The 15,033-nt window shown below is 32.6% G+C and overlaps 3 protein-coding genes across 5 annotated transcripts in view; 2 read left to right on the top strand and 1 right to left on the bottom strand.

Annotated features, from left to right (window-relative positions):
- The window catches only part of LOC127706004 (sulfotransferase 1C2-like), a 131,730-nt gene extending 128,363 nt beyond the window's left edge, over nucleotides 1–3,367 (top strand). Inside the window, exon 6 of the mRNA XM_052210399.1 lies at nucleotides 2,672–3,367. Coding sequence (XP_052066359.1) covers nucleotides 2,672–2,784 — 113 coding nt within the window. The 3' untranslated portion in view covers nucleotides 2,785–3,367. The remainder of the gene's footprint in view (nucleotides 1–2,671) is intronic.
- LOC127706005 (sulfotransferase 1C2-like) overlaps nucleotides 1–15,033 on the top strand; it is a 151,469-nt gene that overhangs the window by 14,424 nt on the left and 122,012 nt on the right. The window lies entirely within an intron of this gene.
- Nucleotides 1–15,033, bottom strand: part of LOC127706007 (sulfotransferase 1C2-like) — a 180,437-nt gene that overhangs the window by 96,154 nt on the left and 69,250 nt on the right. The gene's annotated exons all lie outside the window — the stretch shown is intronic.

Here is a 15,033-nt window from a genome sequence, read left to right as displayed (position 1 = left end):
AAAATGAAAAGTTTGATGAAATATACAGAGAGGAAATGAAGAACTGTGATGTTGACTTTATCTATGAACAATAATCATGAAATTGATTATCATTTTTTTGCTGTTTATTTTACCGTATTGTTGCCGTAACTGGATGGTTTGCAATAACTATCACAGTTATAATCAAAACATGTATTTCTAACAACTGTCAATATCATGAGTATAGATCCACTGTATCATTGGTCAGTATACAAAACGGTCCAAGGGTTTGTTTGGATATAGAATATAGCTGTCACTGGATTTTCTCCTTTTCCGGAAGTAACACCATTCAGTTGTTAATTTGGAAGTCAGTCTAGTTCTATGGGATGTATACAGTCGTAGATACAAAGTCATATACGTCTATAAATAATAACAAAACGTATGCGTTTAAAGATTAAGCCAGAATTAACAACGCCTTAAGCTATTTTTAGTAAGGGTGATTTTACAATTGGATATAACCCTTAACTTACCTTACAAACAGAGAAATTACATAAACATATTTAAGGTAGGATTGCTGTAGGCAGTACTCTAAATTTATTTATTGTCTGCCTTTATTTTGAATTTTGTCAAATTCGAAATGCATTCAAGAAAATAGTAAGTCTTTTTCTGTTTTGATATATGAAATTTAACATGATAATTAGGTCTTTCCACTTTTCTGTGGAAAGACCTATTGTATTTGTTCTGATTATTATTATTATTATTATTATTATTTTTTTCTTCCGCCTAATTTTTTTCTTGCGTAAAATTTTTGTTTCGTAAGATGTCGCTTAGATATTTCTTATATAGTATCATACAGTTTATGCGCTTTTTATTTTCACCCATTCTAAACCGAACAATTTTCTTTGTAGGAGTTATCTCCCTGAACACTGTTTTCCTTGTGATTGCATCTCCTTCGTAACAAATAAAGATATCGACAAAATTCTTTTTCTAAATTATTTGTTACATCCTCAGGAATTTTTGCCTAATTTGGATCGAAGCGATCCAGTGAGATCTTAAAGGAGTTATCTGCCTTTATCAAATTAATTTGTCGTTATGTTTTTGTAACACGTAACCGTAAGCCGTATAAAAAAAATTTGACCAAAATGTTAGTCGCGACATGATATAACTGGAAATTTTTTGTCAAAATGGTACGCGTCATTGTTTTAGGGGTTCCATGCCACTGAAATAGTAAAATGAACAAACTGAACTAATTATAGCCTCAAACTTTGCAGCTATCATGATGTATACATGCATCTTGTCTTAATTTATCAACCAAGGTCCACCATCCTCCACCTCCCCTCCCCTCCCCCCCTCTTTTTTCTTATTTTGTTCTTCTTCTACTTTGAGGAATCCCATTTCGCCTTGAAGTTCAGTCCTGTACATTTTACTGTAAAAATGCAATCCTTCTGATTTAAAAACTTCTTAAATAGAAATTCATTCCTGCAAAAATCGGCTCCAATTCATATTCCCGTTAAACGCGGTCCGCTTGATTGAGAAATAAAATTCAATGACGTAGAAATTGCTCCCAAGTTCGTAAATATTGATGAAATCCTACAATCAATTTTTTTAATCATGCATTAAAATACAAATCTGTGCTCCCGTAAACATGTGTACGTAAGATGCAGGCATGATCCGTCATCAATGACCAGTAAATAATAAAACCAATAGTGATCATGTTTGTCCGATCAGTACACATGTGCTCTGTTCAACGGTCTTCCCTGAAAAGAAATTAATTTTTTATACACAGGACTATCTTTGAATTGAAATATTCTCTTACATGCATCTTTTGCCCGTTTTCTATTATAGAAATATATTCGGAATCCTCGGTTTTGCCTCCGGGTGCAGGATTTTCTCGCTGTGTTGAAGGCCCATAGGTGGCCCTCGGCTGTTTTCTGCTCTTTGGTCGGGTTGTTGTCTCTTTGACACATTCTCCATTTCCATTCTCAATTTTATCTGTTACATTGCAAGTGGTATAATTTTTTACAATATCAACCATCACTTCTAGAAAATGATACTCTTATAAAATGTCTTCATATCTCTGTTTCAGCATCCGTTTTCAACGATTAAAAAAATGGCCGAGTTTATAAATGTCTCGCACAATGACGATTTCATTAAAGAGGTGATAGAGAAGTGCAGTTTTGATAATATCAAAAAGCACAAGTATGATTCCACAAGAATAATTGATCCCAGACATGATTCGACAGTATTCCGAAAAGGTAATATTATACCAATAGATAAAGTGATTTCTTATATGTCTACTGGTTATTTGTATTGGGTTACTGTTATTTTGATTTTTGATAAAAGTGTGTATCCTTAAGATATAAAATATTGAAAATCTGGCGGGAAATGATTCTTTCTAGATTTTTTAAGAATTTTTTGTCTTTCAAAAACCATGAAAAAAAAAACACCCAGATTTTATAAAAAGAAAAAATTAAAAATGGCTTTTAAACTATATAATATAAAAAATGAAAGGATTAGTAGGTTTTAAGCGGGCAAATAAAATTGAAAGGCCCTTCATGGATAAAACCAGAGAATTTTGAATATCTGACAGGAACTCATGTTTTACCTTATTCTTGATATAATAATCTCCAATAACCAAGTCATTTAAGGCAATACCCGATCATGTTAAAATTAGTTAATGTTGGTAATATAATGTTTACTTTTATCGTTTTAGGTGTTATAGGCGACTGGAAGAACTGGTTTACTGTAGCACAAAATGAAAAGTTTGATGAAATATACAGAGAGGAAATGAAGAACTGTGATGTTGACTTTATCTATGAACAATAATCATGAAATTGATTATCATTTTTTTGCTGTTTATTTTACCGTATTGTTGCCGTAACTGGATGGTTTGCAATAACTATCACAGTTATAATCAAAACATGTATTTCTAACAACTGTCAATATCATGAGTATAGATCCACTGTATCATTGGTCAGTATACAAAACGGTCCAAGGGTTTGTTTGGATATAGAATATAGCTGTCACTGGATTTTCTCCTTTTCCGGAAGTAACACCATTCAGTTGTTAATTTGGAAGTCAGTCTAGTTCTATGGGATGTATACAGTCGTAGATACAAAGTCATATACGTCTATAAATAATAACAAAACGTATGCGTTTAAAGATTAAGCCAGAATTAACAACGCCTTAAGCTATTTTTAGTAAGGGTGATTTTACAATTGGATATAACCCTTAACTTACCTTACAAACAGAGAAATTACATAAACATATTTAAGGTAGGATTGCTGTAGGCAGTACTCTAAATTTATTTATTGTCTGCCTTTATTTTAAGTTTTGTCAAATTCGAAATGCATTCAAGAAAATAGTAAGTCTTTTTCTGTTTTGATATATGAAATTTAACATGATAATTAGGTCTTTCCACTTTTCTGTGGAAAGACCTATTGTATTTGTTCTGATTATTATTATTATTATTATTATTATTTTTTTCTTCCGCCTAATTTTTTTCTTGCGTAAAATTTTTGTTTCGTAAGATGTCGCTTAGATATTTCTTATATAGTATCATACAGTTTATGCGCTTTTTATTTTCACCCATTCTAAACCGAACAATTTTCTTTGTAGGAGTTATCTCCCTGAACACTGTTTTCCTTGTGATTGCATCTCCTTCGTAACAAATAAAGATATCGACAAAATTCTTTTTCTAAATTATTTGTTACATCCTCAGGAATTTTTGCCTAATTTGGATCGAAGCGATCCAGTGAGATCTTAAAGGAGTTATCTGCCTTTATCAAATTAATTTGTCGTTATGTTTTTGTAACACGTAACCGTAAGCCGTATAAAAAAAATTTGACCAAAATGTTAGTCGCGACATGATATAACTGGAAATTTTTTGTCAAAATGGTACGCGTCATTGTTTTAGGGGTTCCATGCCACTGAAATAGTAAAATGAACAAACTGAACTAATTATAGCCTCAAACTTTGCAGCTATCATGATGTATACATGCATCTTGTCTTAATTTATCAACCAAGGTCCACCATCCTCCACCTCCCCTCCCCTCCCCCCCCTCCTTTTTTTTCTTATTTTGTTCTTCTTCTACTTTGAGGAATCCCATTTCGCCTTGAAGTTCAGTCCTGTACATTTTACTGTAAAAATGCAATCCTTCTGATTTAAAAACTTCTTAAATAGAAATTCATTCCTGCAAAAATCGGCTCCAATTCATATTCCCGTTAAACGCGGTCCGCTTGATTGAGAAATAAAATTCAATGACGTAGAAATTGCTCCCAAGTTCGTAAATATTGATGAAATCCTACAATCAATTTTTTTAATCATGCATTAAAATACAAATCTGTGCTCCCGTAAACATGTGTACGTAAGATGCAGGCATGATCCGTCATCAATGACCTGTAAATAATAAAACCAATAGTGATCATGTTTGTCCGATCAGTACACATGTGCTCTGTTCAACGGTCTTCCCTGAAAAGAAATTAATTTTTTATACACAGGACTATCTTTGAATTGAAATATTCTCTTACATGCATCTTTTGCCCGTTTTCTATTATAGAAATATATTCGGAATCCTCGGTTTTGCCTCCGGGTGCAGGATTTTCTCGCTGTGTTGAAGGCCCATAGGTGGCCCTCGGCTGTTTTCTGCTCTTTGGTCGGGTTGTTGTCTCTTTGACACATTCTCCATTTCCATTCTCAATTTTATCTGTTACATTGCAAGTGGTATAATTTTTTACAATATCAACCATCACTTCTAGAAAATGATACTCTTATAAAATGTCTTCATATCTCTGTTTCAGCATCCGTTTTCAACGATTAAAAAAATGGCCGAGTTTATAAATGTCTCGCACAATGACGATTTCATTAAAGAGGTGATAGAGAAGTGCAGTTTTGATAATATCAAAAAGCACAAGTATGATTCCACAAGAATAATTGATCCCAGACATGATTCGACAGTATTCCGAAAAGGTAATATTATACCAATAGATAAAGTGATTTCTTATATGTCTACTGGTTATTTGTATTGGGTTACTGTTATTTTGATTTTTGATAAAAGTGTGTATCCTTAAGATATAAAATATTGAAAATCTGGCGGGAAATGATTCTTTCTAGATTTTTTAAGAATTTTTTGTCTTTCAAAAACCATGAAAAAAAACACCCAGATTTTATAAAAAGAAAAAATTAAAAATGGCTTTTAAACTATATAATATAAAAAATGAAAGGATTAGTAGGTTTTAAGCGGGCAAATAAAATTGAAAGGCCCTTCATGGATAAAACCAGAGAATTTTGAATATCTGACAGGAACTCATGTTTTACCTTATTCTTGATATAATAATCTCCAATAACCAAGTCATTTAAGGCAATACCCGATCATGTTAAAATTAGTTAATGTTGGTAATATAATGTTTACTTTTATCGTTTTAGGTGTTATAGGCGACTGGAAGAACTGGTTTACTGTAGCACAAAATGAAAAGTTTGATGAAATATACAGAGAGGAAATGAAGAACTGTGATGTTGACTTTATCTATGAACAATAATCATGAAATTGATTATCATTTTTTTGCTGTTTATTTTACCGTATTGTTGCCGTAACTGGATGGTTTGCAATAACTATCACAGTTATAATCAAAACATGTATTTCTAACAACTGTCAATATCATGAGTATAGATCCACTGTATCATTGGTCAGTATACAAAACGGTCCAAGGGTTTGTTTGGATATAGAATATAGCTGTCACTGGATTTTCTCCTTTTCCGGAAGTAACACCATTCAGTTGTTAATTTGGAAGTCAGTCTAGTTCTATGGGATGTATACAGTCGTAGATACAAAGTCATATACGTCTATAAATAATAACAAAACGTATGCGTTTAAAGATTAAGCCAGAATTAACAACGCCTTAAGCTATTTTTAGTAAGGGTGATTTTACAATTGGATATAACCCTTAACTTACCTTACAAACAGAGAAATTACATAAACATATTTAAGGTAGGATTGCTGTAGGCAGTACTCTAAATTTATTTATTGTCTGCCTTTATTTTAAGTTTTGTCAAATTCGAAATGCATTCAAGAAAATAGTAAGTCTTTTTCTGTTTTGATATATGAAATTTAACATGATAATTAGGTCTTTCCACTTTTCTGTGGAAAGACCTATTGTATTTGTTCTGATTATTATTATTATTATTATTATTTTTTTTTTCTTCCGCCTAATTTTTTTCTTGCGTAAAATTTTTGTTTCGTAAGATGTCGCTTAGATATTTCTTATATAGTATCATACAGTTTATGCGCTTTTTATTTTCACCCATTCTAAACCGAACAATTTTCTTTGTAGGAGTTATCTCCCTGAACACTGTTTTCCTTGTGATTGCATCTCCTTCGTAACAAATAAAGATATCGACAAAATTCTTTTTCTAAATTATTTGTTACATCCTCAGGAATTTTTGCCTAATTTGGATCGAAGCGATCCAGTGAGATCTTAAAGGAGTTATCTGCCTTTATCAAATTAATTTGTCGTTATGTTTTTGTAACACGTAACCGTAAGCCGCATAAAAAAAATTTGACCAAAATGTTAGTCGCGACATGATATAACTGGAAATTTTTTGTCAAAATGGTACGCGTCATTGTTTTAGGGGTTCCATGCCACTGAAATAGTAAAATGAACAAACTGAACTAATTATAGCCTCAAACTTTGCAGCTATCATGATGTATACATGCATCTTGTCTTAATTTATCAACCAAGGTCCACCATCCTCCACCTCCCCTCCCCTCCCCCCCCTCCTTTTTTTTCTTATTTTGTTCTTCTTCTACTTTGAGGAATCCCATTTCGCCTTGAAGTTCAGTCCTGTACATTTTACTGTAAAAATGCAATCCTTCTGATTTAAAAACTTCTTAAATAGAAATTCATTCCTGCAAAAATCGGCTCCAATTCATATTCCCGTTAAACGCGGTCCGCTTGATTGAGAAATAAAATTCAATGACGTAGAAATTGCTCCCAAGTTCGTAAATATTGATGAAATCCTACAATCAATTTTTTTAATCATGCATTAAAATACAAATCTGTGCTCCCGTAAACATGTGTACGTAAGATGCAGGCATGATCCGTCATCAATGACCTGTAAATAATAAAACCAATAGTGATCATGTTTGTCCGATCAGTACACATGTGCTCTGTTCAACGGTCTTCCCTGAAAAGAAATTAATTTTTTATACACAGGACTATCTTTGAATTGAAATATTCTCTTACATGCATCTTTTGCCCGTTTTCTATTATAGAAATATATTCGGAATCCTCGGTTTTGCCTCCGGGTGCAGGATTTTCTCGCTGTGTTGAAGGCCCATAGGTGGCCCTCGGCTGTTTTCTGCTCTTTGGTCGGGTTGTTGTCTCTTTGACACATTCTCCATTTCCATTCTCAATTTTATCTGTTACATTGCAAGTGGTATAATTTTTTACAATATCAACCATCACTTCTAGAAAATGATACTCTTATAAAATGTCTTCATATCTCTGTTTCAGCATCCGTTTTCAACGATTAAAAAAATGGCCGAGTTTATAAATGTCTCGCACAATGACGATTTCATTAAAGAGGTGATAGAGAAGTGCAGTTTTGATAATATCAAAAAGCACAAGTATGATTCCACAAGAATAATTGATCCCAGACATGATTCGACAGTATTCCGAAAAGGTAATATTATACCAATAGATAAAGTGATTTCTTATATGTCTACTGGTTATTTGTATTGGGTTACTGTTATTTTGATTTTTGATAAAAGTGTGTATCCTTAAGATATAAAATATTGAAAATCTGGCGGGAAATGATTCTTTCTAGATTTTTTAAGAATTTTTTGTCTTTCAAAAACCATGAAAAAAAACACCCAGATTTTATAAAAAGAAAAAATTAAAAATGGCTTTTAAACTATATAATATAAAAAATGAAAGGATTAGTAGGTTTTAAGCGGGCAAATAAAATTGAAAGGCCCTTCATGGATAAAACCAGAGAATTTTGAATATCTGACAGGAACTCATGTTTTACCTTATTCTTGATATAATAATCTCCAATAACCAAGTCATTTAAGGCAATACCCGATCATGTTAAAATTAGTTAATGTTGGTAATATAATGTTTACTTTTATCGTTTTAGGTGTTATAGGCGACTGGAAGAACTGGTTTACTGTAGCACAAAATGAAAAGTTTGATGAAATATACAGAGAGGAAATGAAGAACTGTGATGTTGACTTTATCTATGAACAATAATCATGAAATTGATTATCATTTTTTTGCTGTTTATTTTACCGTATTGTTGCCGTAACTGGATGGTTTGCAATAACTATCACAGTTATAATCAAAACATGTATTTCTAACAACTGTCAATATCATGAGTATAGATCCACTGTATCATTGGTCAGTATACAAAACGGTCCAAGGGTTTGTTTGGATATAGAATATAGCTGTCACTGGATTTTCTCCTTTTCCGGAAGTAACACCATTCAGTTGTTAATTTGGAAGTCAGTCTAGTTCTATGGGATGTATACAGTCGTAGATACAAAGTCATATACGTCTATAAATAATAACAAAACGTATGCGTTTAAAGATTAAGCCAGAATTAACAACGCCTTAAGCTATTTTTAGTAAGGGTGATTTTACAATTGGATATAACCCTTAACTTACCTTACAAACAGAGAAATTACATAAACATATTTAAGGTAGGATTGCTGTAGGCAGTACTCTAAATTTATTTATTGTCTGCCTTTATTTTAAGTTTTGTCAAATTCGAAATGCATTCAAGAAAATAGTAAGTCTTTTTCTGTTTTGATATATGAAATTTAACATGATAATTAGGTCTTTCCACTTTTCTGTGGAAAGACCTATTGTATTTGTTCTGATTATTATTATTATTATTATTATTTTTTTTTTCTTCCGCCTAATTTTTTTCTTGCGTAAAATTTTTGTTTCGTAAGATGTCGCTTAGATATTTCTTATATAGTATCATACAGTTTATGCGCTTTTTATTTTCACCCATTCTAAACCGAACAATTTTCTTTGTAGGAGTTATCTCCCTGAACACTGTTTTCCTTGTGATTGCATCTCCTTCGTAACAAATAAAGATATCGACAAAATTCTTTTTCTAAATTATTTGTTACATCCTCAGGAATTTTTGCCTAATTTGGATCGAAGCGATCCAGTGAGATCTTAAAGGAGTTATCTGCCTTTATCAAATTAATTTGTCGTTATGTTTTTGTAACACGTAACCGTAAGCCGCATAAAAAAAATTTGACCAAAATGTTAGTCGCGACATGATATAACTGGAAATTTTTTGTCAAAATGGTACGCGTCATTGTTTTAGGGGTTCCATGCCACTGAAATAGTAAAATGAACAAACTGAACTAATTATAGCCTCAAACTTTGCAGCTATCATGATGTATACATGCATCTTGTCTTAATTTATCAACCAAGGTCCACCATCCTCCACCTCCCCTCCCCTCCCCTCCCTTTTTTTTTCGTATTTTGTTCTTCTTCTACTTTGAGGAATCCCATTTCGCCTTGAAGTTCAGTCCTGTACATTTTACTGTAAAAATGCAATCCTTCTGATTTAAAAACTTCTTAAATAGAAATTCATTCCTGCAAAAATCGGCTCCAATTCATATTCCCGTTAAACGCGGTCCGCTTGATTGAGAAATAAAATTCAATGACGTAGAAATTGCTCCCAAGTTCGTAAATATTGATGAAATCCTACAATCAATTTTTTTAATCATGCATTAAAATACAAATCTGTGCTCCCGTAAACATGTGTACGTAAGATGCAGGCATGATCCGTCATCAATGACCTGTAAATAATAAAACCAATAGTGATCATGTTTGTCCGATCAGTACACATGTGCTCTGTTCAACGGTCTTCCCTGAAAAGAAATTAATTTTTTATACACAGGACTATCTTTGAATTGAAATATTCTCTTACATGCATCTTTTGCCCGTTTTCTATTATAGAAATATATTCGGAATCCTCGGTTTTGCCTCCGGGTGCAGGATTTTCTCGCTGTGTTGAAGGCCCATAGGTGGCCCTCGGCTGTTTTCTGCTCTTTGGTCGGGTTGGTCTCTTTGACACATTCTCCATTTCCATTCTCAATTTTATCTGTTACATTGCAAGTGGTATAATTTTTTACAATATCAACCATCACTTCTAGAAAATGATACTCTTATAAAATGTCTTCATATCTCTGTTTCAGCATCCGTTTTCAACGATTAAAAAAATGGCCGAGTTTATAAATGTCTCGCACAATGACGATTTCATTAAAGAGGTGATAGAGAAGTGCAGTTTTGATAATATCAAAAAGCACAAGTATGATTCCACAAGAATAATTGATCCCAGACATGATTCGACAGTATTCCGAAAAGGTAATATTATACCAATAGATAAAGTGATTTCTTATATGTCTACTGGTTATTTGTATTGGGTTACTGTTATTTTGATTTTTGATAAAAGTGTGTATCCTTAAGATATAAAATATTGAAAATCTGGCGGGAAATGATTCTTTCTAGATTTTTTAAGAATTTTTTGTCTTTCAAAAACCATGAAAAAAAACACCCAGATTTTATAAAAAGAAAAAATTAAAAATGGCTTTTAAACTATATAATATAAAAAATGAAAGGATTAGTAGGTTTTAAGCGGGCAAATAAAATTGAAAGGCCCTTCATGGATAAAACCAGAGAATTTTGAATATCTGACAGGAACTCATGTTTTACCTTATTCTTGATATAATAATCTCCAATAACCAAGTCATTTAAGGCAATACCCGATCATGTTAAAATTAGTTAATGTTGGTAATATAATGTTTACTTTTATCGTTTTAGGTGTTATAGGCGACTGGAAGAACTGGTTTACTGTAGCACAAAATGAAAAGTTTGATGAAATATACAGAGAGGAAATGAAGAACTGTGATGTTGACTTTATCTATGAACAATAATCATGAAATTGATTATCATTTTTTTGCTGTTTATTTTACCGTATTGTTGCCGTAACTGGATGGTTTGCAATAACTATCACAGTTATAATCAAAACATGTATTTCTAACAACTGTCAATATCATGAGTATAGATCCACTGTATCATTGGTCAGTATACAAAACGGTCCAAGGGTTTGTTTGGATATAGAATATAGCTGTCACTGGATTTTCTCCTTTTCCGGAAGTAACACCATTCAGTTGTTAATTTGGAAGTCAGTCTAGTTCTATGGGATGTATACAGTCGTAGATACAAAGTCATATACGTCTATAAATAATAACAAAACGTATGCGTTTAAAGATTAAGCCAGAATTAACAACGCCTTAAGCTATTTTTAGTAAGGGTGATTTTACAATTGGATATAACCCTTAACTTACCTTACAAACAGAGAAATTACATAAACATATTTAAGGTAGGATTGCTGTAGGCAGTACTCTAAATTTATTTATTGTCTGCCTTTATTTTAAGTTTTGTCAAATTCGAAATGCATTCAAGAAAATAGTAAGTCTTTTTCTGTTTTGATATATGAAATTTAACATGATAATTAGGTCTTTCCACTTTTCTGTGGAAAGACCTATTGTATTTGTTCTGATTATTATTATTATTATTATTATTTTTTTTTTCTTCCGCCTAATTTTTTTCTTGCGTAAAATGTTTGTTTCGTAAGATGTCGCTTAGGTATTTCTTATATAGTATCATACAGTTTATGCGCTTTTTATTTTCACCCATTCTAAACCGAACAATTTTCTTTGTAGGAGTTATCTCCCTGAACACTGTTTTCCTTGTGATTGCATCTCCTTCGTAACAAATAAAGATATCGACAAAATTCTTTTTCTAAATTATTTGTTACATCCTCAGGAATTTTTGCCTAATTTGGATCGAAGCGATCCAGTGAGATCTTAAAGGAGTTATCTGCCTTTATCAAATTAATTTGTCGTTATGTTTTTGTAACACGTAACCGTAAGCCGCATAAAAAAAATTTGACCAAAATGTTAGTCGCGACATGATATAACTGGAAATTTTTTGTCAAAATGGTACGCGTCATTGTTTTAGGGGTTCCATGCCACTGAAATAGTAAAATGAACAAACTGAACTAATTATAGCCTCAAACTTTGCAGCTATCATGATGTATACATGCATCTTGTCTTAATTTATCAACCAAGGTCCACCATCCTCCACCTCCCCTCCCCTCCCCCCCCTTTTTTTTTCGTATTTTGTTCTTCTTCTACTTTGAGGAATCCCATTTCGCCTTGAAGTTCAGTCCTGTACATTTTACTGTAAAAATGCAATCCTTCTGATTTAAAAACTTCTTAAATAGAAATTCATTCCTGCAAAAATCGGCTCCAATTCATATTCCCGTTAAACGCGGTCCGCTTGATTGAGAAATAAAATTCAATGACGTAGAAATTGCTCCCAAGTTCGTAAATATTGATGAAATCCTACAATCAATTTTTTTAATCATGCATTAAAATACAAATCTGTGCTCCCGTAAACATGTGTACGTAAGATGCAGGCATGATCCGTCATCAATGACCTGTAAATAATAAAACCAATAGTGATCATGTTTGTCCGATCAGTACACATGTGCTCTGTTCAACGGTCTTCCCTGAAAAGAAATGAATATTCTAACTCCAGACATATATATTCGAGGGTCACGTGACTTCACAACACCATGTCGCGCGCGGACCTAAAATTAGAATAAAACATTCGAGATCCATATCCAAATATGGAAAGTGAAACTTCCAAGACAAAATGTTACTCATTTTTTTGCTTCCTACAAGTTGAAACAAAATGTACACACAACACGTAAAAGAAACCATGAAGTATCAGTTCTCGTAGCAAATAGAGAAAATTAGAAAAAAAAAAGAAGATGTTAGGATTTTTATTTATTAGGAAATCCTCAGGCTGTCCGTTTGGGAGTGCGGGATGTACAAGTACGCAGCCTTGTCAGAATATGAACGTCAAGTCCGATGCCTCGCATAGAGAGAGTGTCATGCAAACTTTCAATCAATCAATCAATCAATCGTTCAAACAATCAATCAATCAATCGATCAATCGACCAACCAACCAAACAATCATGTTTCGGAGGGGAAAGACCGTTTAACAATTGTTTTTAAAACAATTGATTTATATTTATTATTATTATTATTATTTTTTTCTTCCGCCTAATTTTGTTCTCACGTAAAATTTTTGTTTCGCAAGATGTCGCTTAGATATTTCTTATATAATATCATAGAGTTTGTGCGCTTTTTATTTTCACCCATTCTAAGCCGAACAATTTTCTTTGTAGGAGTTATCTCCCCGAACACTGTTTTCCTTGTTACTGCATCTCCTCCGTAACCGTAAAAGAAAGCGACAAATTTATTTTACCAAATTGCTCGTTATATCCTCAGAATGTTTTGTCCAATTTTGACCGAGGCGGTACGTAAACTCCATATGAGAGTTATTTCCCCTTCTGTATTTGACATAAGGAATATGTAAATGTATAGCATGAATGGTAAGTGATAGAGACCTAAGGTATATTGATTTGAGTTCCTTGGTTCATTTAAATGAAATTGAAGCCAAGGTCAAAGGTCAAGGTCATATTCTAAATTTTGACTTTTCCTTGTTATTTGATCTCCTCTGTCACTTTTAAAGATACAAATTAAAGAACAAGTGCAAAATGTTTGCCTTATTGTGATTAAGATATGATACATTTGGTCTGAAACAATCCAATGACATCTTATAGGAGTTATTGTCCCTGAAATGATTCAATTTAAGGTTAATTGATTATTACTCCAACTTGTTACATGATAAAGCCATAGGGTCTTTTGCAAACTGTTGGTTGACCTATGACCTTGAAAAATGTCAACCGGAAGTGACCATGAGTGAACCGGAAGTAGTATTTTTTGCACTTATTTCATGGAAAAGTACCTAGAAACCATATATTTTTTGAATGACCATAGGTTAACCTATCTTTTGAGACCGAAAGTAACATTTTATAAACCGGAAGTAGCATATTATCTTCCTTATTACAGGCATAAGTATATACAAACTATATATTTTTGGAATCCGTGTGAATAAAGCTATCATGAGACCGGAAGTGACATTTTCTAAACCGGAAGTAGCTAATTATCTCCCTTTTTACATGAAAAAGTATATATAAACCATATATTTTTGGAATCAGTATAAATGAAGCTATCATATGAGACCGGAAGTGACATTTTCTAAACCGGAAGTTGGCAATGATCTCCCTTATTTCAGGCAAAAGTATATAGAAACCATATATAAATTGAATCAGTATGAAGAAACCAAAGTTTGGACGCCAATAGTAATTTTGAGTTAACTGGATGTAGCTTCTCATTAATAATTTAGAACATTGATGTGGAAAGACCTTCAATTGTTCTCTGAACAATTGGTTTTTAATTTGTATGGTGTTTGTTTCTTTGCTATACTTTACTAATACATATAACATGCATGGGAATTATAATTAACTGACAGAAGGTTATTACAAGAATGTTTTACAAATCTAAAGGTGGTCACCAGAAGTAGTGAACAAGATACTGTCCAACGGCTAACCTGCATCTCTCAGTGTTCGTGTAGAGTTCGAAATTCGCTTTCATTAATTATTTTGTTAGAATTTAGTCATGATTTGTCCTTTTTTTCCAATCCTGTCCTCTTTTTCACGATTATAACATCATTGAATGCAACTTGTCATCGAATTTTACCTGCCATGAGCAAAATAGTGGATGCCACTTCGGCAGCAGGATCTGCTTACTCTTCGTTAGCATATGACATCACCCCTTTTCTGATTGGGGTTCGTGTTGCTTAGTCTTTACATTTCTATGTCTCCTTGGACATTTTGTTACATAAAGTACATGTATTTGAAGTATGGAACAACGCCTATTTTATTTAAATGAATGTATTACATGTGTAAATGACAACAAAGATTTCATCCCAGACTCATTATATATTATTACAGATACTTACTTCTAAAAGAGCTTTTGAAAATTATCTTTTCTTTAAACCTAGTTGTAATACCGGCATATTTATCTCGTATTTCCTGTAAAAAAGTGTTTGCAATTGTCACTTTTTGTTCAG

This window comes from Mytilus californianus, unplaced genomic scaffold (assembly GCF_021869535.1).
Source record: "Mytilus californianus isolate M0D057914Y unplaced genomic scaffold, xbMytCali1.0.p SCAF_6, whole genome shotgun sequence".
NCBI lineage: Eukaryota > Metazoa > Mollusca > Bivalvia > Mytilida > Mytilidae > Mytilus > Mytilus californianus.
The sequence above is the reverse complement of the archived record's forward strand: the minus strand, read 5'-3'. Positions and strand labels throughout refer to the sequence as shown.